This window comes from Asparagus officinalis, unplaced genomic scaffold (genome assembly GCF_001876935.1).
Source record: "Asparagus officinalis unplaced genomic scaffold, Aspof.V1 AsparagusV1_Un552, whole genome shotgun sequence".
NCBI lineage: Eukaryota > Viridiplantae > Streptophyta > Magnoliopsida > Asparagales > Asparagaceae > Asparagus > Asparagus officinalis.
The window spans coordinates 35,029-48,974 of NW_017972815.1; the positions used below are offsets into that span (position 1 = coordinate 35,029).

The window sequence follows — 13,946 nt, forward strand, 5'->3', positions numbered from 1 at the left end:
GTTTTAATTACATATTTATTATAATTCATGAAGACAAAGTTGCCTTTTGTTAACAAAATATCTAACACATTTGGCTTGGAAAAAAAATAACCAAAACATCATCTGAGCAAGAAAAAGATAACAAACTGGTACGAGGCGCGCTAGAAAAAAAAACCAACCCGTCAAATTTAGCCGATTGTTAATTGAATAAATTATGAACCGCAATGTTTAGATGTTATATCTTGTGGACTATCATCAAATATTTATGAACAAGCCCAAACCCATTACCACATTAGGCCACATTTTAAAAATTCATCAACAAAGCCCAGCCCATTACTTATCCTATCCAATCACAGACCCCGCACTTCCACTGATCGAAGAAATCTGACCCAAAAATTGAACTGAGAATTCCTCCGACCGCTGCTCGATCTCGCCGATGGATCTCTCCGACGCCGCCTCGGTCTCAGGTACAACAAAACCCTAGGTTCTTGCTGTCTCATCTCGTATCGGCCGATACTGTTTCATTTATCGCTTCCTGTTCTTTCGTCTAGTAGCAGATCCTCCATCCAGTTCGAATTTGGATAGTTTGTGACTTCTTCGCTGTGAATTTTCTGAAATTGTTTTCTTCAGGTTCTGCTAAGTCTGTGGCAGTTGTCGGCAGCGGTGTTAGGTATGATTTTACCGATAAATTTCTTAATTTTCATCTGTGATGATGTTTCCCCCCATATTTTTAAATAGTACTCATCATGTTGCTTCTAGCAGTCATGAGCTTGAATTGCATGACTGATAATGTGGGTCTGAGCTTGATTTGGTCGAATTGTTTCGACCTTTGATGTGACTTAATTGTAGAGTTCATGTTGAGTTTTGAAGCTGCTTTACCCTGTTTGATGAGAAAAGGATTAGAAGCCGAAAATTGATGATACTGATGACTTAGTGTTGTTTATGGTTTGTAAATATTTCAATTTCCGGTAGTTTGGTGAATTGAACAATGCTGATTATAGTTTTCTTTTTAGTTTATTCTAACATAGAAGTCCTGAATAATATATGGAACAATTGGGCATGTATACGTTTTCGATTTTAAACGCTGATTTTGAATCTAACTTCTTTTAAGACAAAATACAGCGTGTGAAGTCAGGTCTAAAGTGGCTAGCCATAAACTAATTATCTGTCACTTTAGCTGTTAACTTCTTTGAAATTTAGCATGAGAAGCTCATCTGTGATTCTGATAAGATCGCATGTAACATCAGAAATTTGTTGATGACCTATTTGCATATCACTTTAATTTCTATAGTCATAGTGATGCCTTATTCTTGTCTGAGATATTAGGTATTTGTGAACGAATTACAAGTTCAGACCTTCTGTCATGTGTAAAGACATGCATGGTTTAAAATAAGTAAAAATATCACTTTTGATACTTGTTTAACCATGTTCATGTGCCGATATTATTCTTCTAAATTTTTTCTGATTGAAAATTGGGGCTAATATTTCCAAAATCAGTGGGCTTGCCGCTGCATATAGACTCAAGTCAAACGGTGTGAGAGTCACTGTTTTTGAAGCGGAAGGAAGAGCTGGTGGGAAAATAAGAAGCAATTCACTGGATGGTCTTATATGGGATGAAGGGGCAAATACTATGGTGCGTGTGGAAAACCTCGTTTTTTATGTTATTTATACGTCACAAAGTTATTTGGATATTTTACTAAAAGACACACATGTAAATGGAGTATATTGATTTAATTGCGAACACGAGGTGTGTTTAAGATTAATATTATAACAACTCTTAATTGGTCCTGTGAAAGAGTTTTTTATTTTTATTTTTTCGGGATCTGCAGTAGAAGATATCACAATAAACTTGTCGTAGATGAACAACAAGATTGTCCATATAGCATATCCTGCTCGTCTTTTGAGCATGAAGACAAAGAAGATAATAACAATAATCGTACATAAATGATATTTATAAAAACTTGTCCACATTCCACAAACAGAAGAACACTTGGATGTACTTATCATTATGGTTCATAAGAAATCATGCTCATTTCTTTTACCATACACCATTAGCAACTATACTTTCTAACATAATTCATAGTGTTCATATTAATATGGTCTCAAAAAGTCACTAAAAATGACACTTTAAGGTCCAAATACATGGTCACATTATGATTGATAACCGGTATTAGATCATATGCGATAGCTACAACTTAAAAGTCAATGCTTGATTCTCCTCGAAAGCAAGATAACTCAGGCTGCTCAGCTATATTCAAAATGTCTAATAACAGGAGTGAGTTATAACTCAGCAACTAACTTTTTAACTGTGTATACATTCGTACATATATCTACGTATATATATGTCTGTGTATACATTCATACATATATCTATGTATATATATATGTATATCTATGTGTGTGTGTGTGTGTGTACACACACACACACACACACACATAGATATACATATATATATACATAGATATATGTATGAATGTATACACAGACATATACACACACACACACACATACGAATGTATACACAGTTAAAAAGTTAGTTGCTGAGTTATAACTCACTCCTGTTATTAGACATTTTGAATATAGCTGTATATATATATATATATATATATATATGAGAAAAATGGAGAACCTTGGTACCAAGTTGTTCCATTGAACTTGGTAGTGATGTTGACTGATCTGGTCCCTACATCACTACTCGAAAATAGAGCCTCAACCACTTTTCACCTACTCTAATGTAGATGTAGGGACCAGATCAGTCCACATTACTACCAAGTTCAATGGAGCAACTTGGTACCAGGTTTCTCCATTTCTCTCTCTCTCTATATATATATATATAGAGAGAGAAATGTGTATGCTTGGTTCCAAGCACAAAAAATTGTGCTTGGTAGTGAGGTGACATAATCCCCTCCACTCATTCAAATAGTTGCATATCCCCATGTACTCCTCAACTCATGTGAATGTGGTCCCAAATTTGAATGAGTGGAGGGGATATATATATGTATATATATATATACATATACATATGTATATGTGTGCGCGCACACACACATATACATATATGTATACACACACACATATACAGATATGTATATATATCTACATCTATACACACACACACATGTATGTATGTGTGTGTATTATATATATGTCTGTGTGTAGAGACACACACACGTGTGCGTGTAGGTATTGCACGATTTCTATATACACACGCACACATACATACATAGAAAATCTCTAGTCCATTCAATTTCCTACAATTATTAACCAGGAGATAATCATAATTCTGATATATAGAAAATTTAAAAAGAAACAGAGGAGATAGGAACAAGAACAATAATATATAAATTTGTATATACTAATAAACTTTCCAATTGTATATACAAATAACTATTGAGTAAGTTAGAAATTCAATAATCTGTATAAAATTGTGCATATTAATTACTACATATAAGAATAAGAATACTTGATCAATCCTTATTTCCTTTATAATCAAAGAACAATATATCAGTAACTAGAAATCTAAAACAATGAAACCAGAACATTGATCAGAAAATCCAACTCAATAAAGAAGGAGAAACTTAAATTGATTTCTTGACTAATAAAATGGGAAAACCCTAGAAAACCCTTGAGTTAAAAATGCTAAGTTACTATTTTGAGATACTATAAAGTTAGAAATATGAACGGGAGGTGGTCTTGTAGTGATGAATAGAACAATCCAATCTCGAGTAGAACTCCGATCGCCATCTTCTTCATTTTTGTGTTTAGGTTCGGAGAAGAGAGAAATGATGTTGGGATTGCGCTGGACTTGAAAGACACAGGACACATGGTTATTCTTATAAAGCTTTAAGTATGGGTATTGGGTTATCGGGTTCAAAATGACCCTATACCCAAAAGAACCCAAATAATTGATTGTGTTTTTTGGGGATCTTAGGGGTCCACTGAATAAAGAGAAAATGTGGACTGATTGGGTAATTTTTTGGATTCCTTTGGCCTAAAGAGAGAACTCTGTGTCAAAGGTGTGTCTGGGGAGTATCTGCACCCAACATGTGTCAGCCATGGGTGCACTCCCTTATCTACCTAATCGAGGTATTCTAGTCTGCAGGATGCTTTTGGGATCCTCTTATGAACTTGACTCAATTATTATAAGTATATTTCCTAGATCCTAAGTTATGTTTTCCTTGACCAAGTGTCCCCATTTTTCAATGCGTCGAGTGATTCTGTCCCTCAACTTCCAATTGCTCGACACAACACCTAATGTTTTCATTTTCTCATGCTAGAAAATTTTGCTCTTGCACAAATGTTTCAATGTTCTTGTATAGGCTTCCCTTTTTGCTCTCGGATTGTTGAAGTAAAGTCTCGACTCGCTCAAGTTTAGATTCCAAGCTTTGGAGCTGTAGGAAGAAGACTAATAATGCCAAATAGAAGTGCACCATTCGGCTAATATATTAATAACCTCTTGATTTATATAGGCGATACTTGATCGGATCACGAGAGCTCATCGGGGCTCGTCAAAACTTAGGCATGGTTGAATCTAATCAATGAAGAGGCACGAGGGGTCGAATATCGTGGAGGGGCGGATGAGGAGTAATGAAGGCGCTGATCAAGCAGATGAATATAGTACTGTTCATCAGGGAACAGTAACTTAAAAAAAAAACTTTTGAGGATTAGGTTTTGATGGATTGGAGGGCAAAGATTTAAAGAGAAATTGGATTCGAAAGCTGAGATTAAAGGGGACTTAATTGAAAGGGGCTTTACACCCAGGGCCTCACAGAGTCACACTATTTAGCAATTCACATGCTTAAGAGAATTCTCATAACTCAAATTTTTATGATTAATGTCTAATTCCTCATGGAGGAATAGAACTATATTTATAGAGAATAACTAAATTTAGAAATTATATTAAATCCTAACCAAGTCTAATAAAAAGAAACAAAAGATAAAATCTCAGAGATTCTAAAAATCCTAAATCAAATCCTGAGAAAATCTTACTTAAATTTGGAGATATTACTAAAATTAAAAAGAAACTAGTGGATTTATAAAATTCCCAATCAAGGACTGATGATCGTCTTGCATCACCCATCCTCTATTTTTTTTTCATATTTATCCTCATATTTTTTTTCATGCTTATCCAAATCCCATGATATTTATCCAATGAATCAACTCGTAAAAACAAAAGTATATCTTACTTATTTGGTACAAATCTCATTTTTTCCACTTCCAATTATTAAGGATATTACATAGCTCTTCTATTTTATTTTAACTGCAAAACAACCTTTGTATTCTAACTTGGAATTCATTCAAATTCAAACGAATTTAGAAAGAATAGGTCATATTAATTTGGCTTTCACGTTGGTGCCCCAAAGTGCCTCATTTTTTCATGTTGCTAGAGATCCAAACAACCAAATATTCACAATAGCAGTATCACATGCTAAACAGGAGATACAAATTTAATAGAAAATCTAACCAATTTGGATGGGGGTATCAAAGTGAAATGAGATTGAAACTTTGGGTTACCAAAGTATTAAAAAGATATTTTGGGGTATGAAAGTGCAAAATGGGCGAACTTTGGGTATCAAACGAAAAATAAGCCTTATTAAATTTGAATCTAGTTAAATTTTGTGCACCTCTTTTCATCAAAACCTCCACTAGCTATATTCATTTTTTGGAGAATAGGTTGTAGCCTAGTGCAAGCAGGATTTGAACCCTAGGCCTGCTCACCACAGAAACTTTACACTGTGCTACAGGGGAACCTGTCAACTATATTCATTTAAAGCCTGACCACTTTACGCTCTAATCTTACATAGTCATATTGCGGAAAACATATCCCATAAATTCCCTTTTATTTTACGACAGAATTTCCTTTAAATATAAACAGCACAAAATCAGCACTTAGTCCAGTTTCACGTTAGCATAATATTACAACTCAATGGTGATGTCAGTTGCCGATATCTTATTATTAGCACAATTTATGCAATTCAGTGTAAGCTCTTTTATCAGATTATTACCTCATTAGAATTCAATAACTACAGATCAGCTGGTAAAAGTTACATATTTGCACCAATCTTACCTTCTATTGCTTTGAAGCCTTACTATTCAACTTATTAGCTAATTAAGTGTGACCACACAATCTAGATTTATTAATATTCTTGACTAAACTCATCTTATCTGTGCAGACGGAAAGTGAAACAGAGGTTGGAAGATTGATTGATGACCTTGGCCTTCGAGAGAAGCAACAATTTGTATGTGCCTATCTGGTTATGTTTCTTTAACTACTGACAAGTTCATGCTCTTCTGGAAGTGTGGCCTAGCATGCTGGATGATTTTGATTGTAACTTACTGTCAATGCAAGCTTGTAGTATTTTGGCAATTGGCACCTTTGGGTTCTTACTAGTCAAACCTAACGGCAGTTTGTTTGATGCTAATTTATGTTGCCTCATTTGACAGCCTATTTCTCAGACCAAGCGATATGTTGTGAAGAATGGAGAACCACAGCTGGTATTGTAATATTGATCTTCATGAGATGCATGGTTATTACAATAGTATTTTCATGATTAATTGTCCTTTGGTAGTTATATTTCATTTTCATTGAAACTTGTAATTTATTTGCTATTTTATATCCGTTGCTTGTCAGATTCCATCAAATCCTGTTGCATTGATCAAGAGTAATATCCTTTCTGCACAATCGAAGGTTTGTTTCACCATTGAATTTCAGCTATGGCCTATGAGTTTCTTCTCCCCATGTCAATTTGTTTGAATGAACAAAATAGTGGAATAGCTATGCTAATAGTATTTCAGATACTTGTGTGCTGGTTAAAAAAAGTTGGCACCAAAAAAGGAAAAGATTTTTATTTAAAATTGAACATTATAATTTAGGTCTCGGCATTAGTTGTTCCAAGAAATGGCTATGTTTTTTCTCTCTCTTGAGAGTAAAAGAAATAAAAGTACTTTTGAATATAGAATGTGATAGTAATTGGTCACTAGATGATCTATCCAGAAGTCTATTTTAATTTGGTTAATTTCTTATTAACTAAAGTGACTTTTCTTGTTAAGGTAAGTGAACTATTTTCTAATTCATATATCTCCCTATATATCTTGTAGGTTTCTCTTCACCATTTTGTTGATCATCTGAAACCTATGCTTTCAGTTATGAAGAGCTTTTTTTAACTAATTGGTAACTAACTTACACAGAAACCTAAAGAGGTGTTAAACGATTTTGGCATTTTTGCTATGGGATCTTGTTTGATACACACTGTTGCAACCAATGGAATCATATTGATAGCTTAGAACAGACAATGAATCGTACTTGGGGAAAGTAGCTTGGTTACCGTACACTATTTCTTCTTTCTGCTTCCCCAATCCCCACTGGTTACTTATAGTTTCTGTAATTTGCTAGGATTTTGCTCCTTTATCCCTCACTCTTCTTGGAAATCTTTAGTTGGTCAATAAATCATTTCTCTGTTTTGTTATCCTTTGTCTTGCTTTCTAGCTGGTCCTCTATTACTTGATTGGTTCTTAGAGTGGTTTGTTGCTCTTTTGCGCCTGATATGTGATTCACCACTACAGTACTTGATGACCTCCCTTATGAGCATGGGTTACATATCTTTGCGATGAAAGTGGGGAGGCATGGCATGGTCTACGTTACTCGGACACGGCGGTTTGACCGCCGTACCGGCGTCGATCCGACCCGACACCGATCCGGATACGAAATACGGCTCGGATACGGTGGTTGTCACTCGGATACGGCCAAAGAAAAACCAAAAAAAAAGAGAAAGAAAAGAAAATTAGAGAAAGAAAAGATAAATTTACATACTTAGCTCCAGCTGCGGCTGCTCGTCGTCGACGAAGGAGGCGGCGGGGGCTGCGGCTGCTCGTCGTCGACGAAGGAAGGGGGAGGAGATGGCTCCTCATCGTTGATGGAGGAGGCGGAGGTGGCTGGTCGTTCACAACTAGGGTTTTTATTTTTTTGGGGGCTGCTCCAGATAGAGATGGCACGGAGAAACCCTAGGAAAAAATGGGGTATCGATAACTTTGTGTATTTGTCCTCAAGAGATCGCTAAAAATTACCAGAATGCCATGATGGAGCAAGCCTGTAGAGTTATTAATGGGCCAGGCCTGAAGTTTGTGGGCTGACAGTTTACAAAATGGCTCAAGAAATACATCCTTCATAGAAATGTACTTATTCTCAGCGGCCCAGTGTTGTTCAGAAGATAGCTCATCGTGGAGTTAACCAAAGACTGGAAAAATAAATAACCTTCGTAGCAATCTCCTCTCCCTACACCAACTTTATTTTTTCTTCTTCTTTTTTTTACTTTCAAACACTACTCTAATAGGCGACTGAAATATATATTAATTTATAGATTTCAGAGCATGCGGCAAAAATTATAAAATACCTACAATCCCAAAAACAATAAATTAATATTTTTTGAATTTAATTAGTTATACTTCATAATTCATTAAATAAATTAAACTATTATTAAAAGTGTATCTCCGTACCCGTGTCGAAATTTAGGACGGTGTCCCCGTATCCAAAATTTTCAAAAATTTCGTATCGGACACTCAGATCCACACCCGTATCGGATACTCGTACCCGAGTCTAGGTAACGTAGCTTGCAATTCAAGTATAGAGCACTATGGGAATGAATGTTCTGCATGGAAACTGATTGAATCAAGGCTTGCAACGTCGCTGATTTTGGAAACTTTATCTCCAGTATGAAAAAGATTTGCAGGAGAGAAAAATATGATCAAATGTAGTTTTGAACACAAACAATAGACTTGGAAGTTGGAACAAAAGCTATCTGAGGAAATAAAACAAAAGAAATCAACTTTCAGGTAGGAGATAGGTCATGCTCTTCACCAACACTATATGCGCAGAAATCCTAATTTCTTCTACTAGATAACCGAAAGTTTCTCTATTGTATTGATTTATCTAAATTGTAATCATTCTCAGGTAAAATTGTGTAAAAGATTCTCTCCTGAATAAATAACCTAGTTAATACAACTTGCAGTTGACTCCGTTCTCGAATTCAACTAATTGGTTTTTTTCCTTTTGGGTGGCGGTGGGGAGGTAGTTTCAAGCGACAAATATCCACAATTTCCATTAACCAATTATTATTAATTAAATTTTAGGAATTTCAATGCTATCCGAGTAAAAGCAATTTATTAGAATCGGGATTTCAGTTGAGATACTACTCAACATGAATGTGATTTATGATTACATATGTCTCAAATAAAATTCCACTTCCATGTATATTTTGCAAAAGACAACATGAACATCTTAAAAGCGTCCTCAGATACTTGCAAGCCAGTCTCCTTATGTGAGCCTGTGGCATTCACTTAATTTACTGTCCTACATGGTAGAATTGTTCCTCCAGAGTTATAGTGGGTATAAAAAACAAGAGAATGAACAAATTGCAAGAAAAACATATTTTAACTTAATGGGTTGTCTACTTGCACTTTCTTTCTTCTTTCTGCTTCTTTTTTTTATTTTAAACATTCTCCCAATATTTTGCAACTCTGAGGTACTCCTTCAATGAAGTTTGCCCTTTGCTGACTACTCTTACAGTTAAAGATAATTCTGGAGCCCTTCACATGCAGGCAATATAGAAGAAAGGACTCAAAGGTGTCAGGTGAAGATGTAAAGGAAAGGTGATTATACTATCAAAATTATCGCTAAATTGCACTAGTTTTACTCAATTTTGGGCACTGTCATGATACATTACCTTGGTGTATTCTGATTCCAAACATGTATTAGCATCTAGTTTCTTTTCATTGCTTTATCTATGTAGAATAACATGTGGAGCAGACTTTCTTAATTTCTCCCTCTAGAAATGTTAATCTTTCTAAAAATAGTAGCTATACATTTTTAGTTGGCTCATAGACTTAACCAAGCTACCAAATTCATTAATCTGGAAAGTCTCTGTTGAAGAATCTATAGTAACGCCTCTTCACATTTTCAAATTTATATTTGTTGTGACTGCTTAATGTAGAAACACTGGATTCTTTAATTTTTTGATGCAGTTTATGTTATAGAAAATGATACTTTCAGTGTCCAAAACATATACTAGTCTCTTAACTAATTATCATGGATGATGTAAAAGAATAATTATTAAAACACTATATATGAGTTTACCTTCGATATTATAAAAATCTTTACCATTTGGGAAGCTTACTGCTGGCATATGTAGTGTGAGCCTCAGTGATGGTCTAGGGCCAAATTGGGATGTCTCCTGGCGATAAAGTTTTGGTTTTTATAACTTGAGACTTAACTTAATTTGGGTTAGAGTAGGCGTAGTAGAACTTGTGAATAAGCTAATGTGTTCAAGTGTAGCTTGAAACTCATATTAATTTTGGATTAAAGTAGGCGTAGTAAAACTTGTGACTGAGCTAATACGTTAAAGTCAATCTCGTAACCTTACACATCGATTTGGTCTGAATTTGTAACTATAATAAAATGAATTTCATGTATCAACTAACAGAACCGATACTATTTTTCTAGTTTTACACAGTTTGTAATTTTTTTTGTCACCTAAAGTTATTTAGGTGGAAGTGGGTGGCTGTAGTTTAAAAGGAAGATGACAACATTTCCCTCCTTTTTCAGTAAGCGAGGCAGCAAGGAGATGAAAACTTCTGTTACATGATATGTTATCTTCTTCTTTGCACTGCCAATAGAGGGCTTGTAATCTAACACCTTGGTGACGCAAATATGTTAAACTTATGTTTCTTTGTAGTCTTTGGCCTAATAATGTTCTTACATGTGCCACTCTATAACCTCTTTGCTCCAGTTATTATTGCTCACCCTCTTTATGTGGAATCAGGGATCATGACATTTCAAACTTTCTACACTTCATTAAGACGTGTTTGATACTTGATATTTGTTTATTTGGTGCTATGTCAGACTGTCAGTTGCCTCCTGAAAATCAACCTACAGGTGGCTATTAAAGCAGACTCCAAGTCCATGATATTGCCAGAAATGCAAGTCTTTTAACAGTCTTCTTAAATATTAACTTTCTGCATGTGACTGTCAAAAATTTTTAGTTGAAGTCATAAACTTTAGTTTGCGAAAGGACAATCACTTCAATAAGTAGCTGGCAGTTCTCTTGTTGATGCTCTGTTATAGCTCCAATTCTTAGAAGAAACTTATTGGGTCTACTGACTACTCTTTAATTTTCTATTTTCCAACAGCAGAGAGAAAACAGATGGTTTAAGAAAAATGTTCCTTATGCTAATTTCTAGCATTATTACATTTAACCAGCTTTTAAGTTACTTGCTCTAAAATTAGAAAGGTCAGTCGTATGCAATATCCTTAGTTACAATAGAGTCACTATTAGATAAGATTATTTCTGGCCTTCTACCATGGCCATAAACCTAAAGCCTCTGGTTCCCTCATTCTTGTACCATTGCAGCAAGTACAGAGGGTTGATGGTAGGATGGAGGCCCTGCTTCAAAAGGATGTCTTTTGATGGTTACTGAACTGTAGTCTTAGAAATTTCCAAATAAAAAAAGGTCTACTTCAGTGGCACGAACATCCTTAACCCAAGAATTTTGGGCAAGGCAGGAAACATTTTTTGGTTTTAAATTATTATTAGCAAAGCAAACTGTGAAGTGGCCACCCATTACTGGAGATCACATTGCAAGGTTGGTATAAGCTTGACACTGTTACGATGGGCGTGTACAAGGGGAATATATCCGCAACCACATCCCAGTCCGCCCAGTGGGATCAACTTCTCTAGTGGAAAGTTATGCTAATAAAAGACTTCTGTGAGCCACTGGCAGCCACTACTAAGTGGACACGAAACTGGGTGGTCTTTCCGAGAGCCATTTGTCATGCCAAATCTGGGCCCAGAACGGATGACCCTCGAGATGTTGGATTGTATAAAAGGTAACATCTTTGGCACAGACACTCAAGTGGGAGAACTCTGCTTATGGGTATGAACTGATGACCGACAGTTGTTAAATCTACTCTCGTTAGCTTGATTATATCTCTCAGTGAAAATTTCACGCATCTCAAACATATTCTGTTCGGAACTTTTACTGAAAGGAAAATGGTTTCTGAATATCTTTTATGATCCCTATTTTGATGTTTATGTAATTATGGAGATCTGAATGCATCTGGCACACACGCACACAAATATTATTGGGACTTGTACACAAGTTTGCATGTCTGTAACCACGCTCTCATTGGTACATGAAAAAAATATATCCTTGTCTTAGCTTGTAGTCTTCTAGAAGGGGAAATCTTTTTACCATTCCTTATTTTATTTCTGCAGTGTGGGAGAGTTTTTTGGTCGTCATTTTGGAAGAGAGGTGGAGTACAGTCCATTATGCCGTTTTAATATGTACCAGCTTATCTCAGTCCCTTTTTGTCTTCTGGATCGTTGCAGTGCTGTGTACTATTTTTCTTAAACTGATAGATTTACGTCCAATTTAGGTTGTCGACTATCTCATTGATCCTTTTGTAGCCGGTAGCAGCGCTGGTGATCCTGAATCATTATCTGTAAGTGGTGACTTTTCTTCTTGTAAATGTTTTTTTCTTGCAATAAGGAACTTTAATTATTTCTTTCTACATGTTTTATATCAAAAAACCTATATGAAGTTAATACTTCAGTAAAAATTATATTTATTACTTATTGAACCAATTTCATTTAATAAATCCTAAAATAGAGTAACTATTCCATTGTCTATAATGTTCAATTTCAACCTGTCTAAACTATTGGACTTCTATATATCTTATTGAACAGACCCTTTCTTTCTATATGCCTTTATTAACTAATAGTCGTTTCATATACACAGATGCGCTATGCATTTCCCGATTTATGGAATCTAGAAAAGAAGTAAGTTGCTTAACATTTGGTCCTCTTTATCAGTATCTGTACTTAAGTTTCATGATTGATACGTTGTGTAATCGTTATATATGTTTCATCTCACAAAAAAATTGTGGAACCTGATTTGGTTTTAATGTTGGCTTTATGGTTATTTAACTTCAGTTTTGCAGCATTCACAGTGATATTCTGTCATCTTAATACAGGCATAGGTTCATTTATCACTCATACCCCTTAGGATGCCTTTTAGCATGTTAATGCAAGTACAGATTCATTGAAAGCCTTATTTCCTGTATAAATGTAAAGTTATAAGGAGCTTTTAAAGCGGACTACTAATTCTAAACTAAAAATTAAAGTAAAAATCAACTAGAGGTCAGAATAAGTGTCCTCAGTAAATGGGATTTTGAAATACAAATTTGGGGCTAAAACCAATGTGGGGTGGTCAAATGAGTCCCTCCTAGGCTCTAGTATCCCAAACTGTATTTGGGCCTACACCAACTGCACTTTTCTCCATTGCCAGTGTTCTCCACATACAAGCTTATGATCAACGATCCTCAGAAACCACATTTTTTTGTTTTTGTTTTTGTTTTTGTTTTTTTTTTTTTTGGGGGGGGGGGGGGGGTTATGAACATTCTATTTTACGATCATTACAGTCCTCATCTCAATATGTCAAATGTTTTTCTTAATCTTCATATAAAGTTTGAAGTAACATCCTCGGTCTCTCTCATTTTACCTTTTTGGAATTAATAAGCAATATGTATTAAATCTAAGTACCTAACACTTTGACTATCTTCATCCCTTTTTTTCCTTTTTTCCCTTTTGCAGGGAATGGAATCCTCAACAATACTTTTTTTCCTGAAACAAAAGAACCAAAAACAATCTCATCCCTTTTGTCTTCCTCAAATTCCAACACCATCATAGACCTATCTATTTGAAGCAGAAAAAATAAATCTATGCTAAAGAAATGATTTTTTCTGCTCGCATGAAGTGTCAATGCTCTCTCCTTCTTGGATTCCGCCGCAATAATTAATTACTTATGTCTTTTGCAAAGTACTGCTGCGTTTTCTGCCTGAGTTCTTGGATTGCTTCTTGTTAGGACCCAAATACGGAAGTTTTGGAGAGAAAGGATTCTGGGAACGGAAGGAGGG

General features: G+C 35.3%; 1 protein-coding gene across 2 annotated transcripts in view; it reads left to right on the forward strand.

The window, feature by feature from the left end:
* Positions 1-337: 337 nt before the first annotated feature.
* Positions 338-13,946, forward strand: part of LOC109827917 (protoporphyrinogen oxidase, mitochondrial) — a 22,086-nt gene continuing 8,477 nt past the window's right edge. For both annotated transcript variants that reach the window (XR_002243537.1, XM_020394938.1), the window contains exons 1-10: positions 338-446; positions 610-649; positions 1,477-1,612; positions 6,154-6,219; positions 6,425-6,475; positions 6,612-6,668; positions 9,543-9,625; positions 12,247-12,283; positions 12,408-12,473; positions 12,770-12,810. Coding sequence is in view for 1 of the 2 variants with exons in the window: in XM_020394938.1 (XP_020250527.1) it covers positions 416-446; positions 610-649; positions 1,477-1,612; positions 6,154-6,219; positions 6,425-6,475; positions 6,612-6,668; positions 9,543-9,625; positions 12,247-12,283; positions 12,408-12,473; positions 12,770-12,810 (608 nt within the window). In the remaining variant the exon portion in view is untranslated. The remainder of the gene's footprint in view (positions 447-609; positions 650-1,476; positions 1,613-6,153; positions 6,220-6,424; positions 6,476-6,611; positions 6,669-9,542; positions 9,626-12,246; positions 12,284-12,407; positions 12,474-12,769; positions 12,811-13,946) is intronic.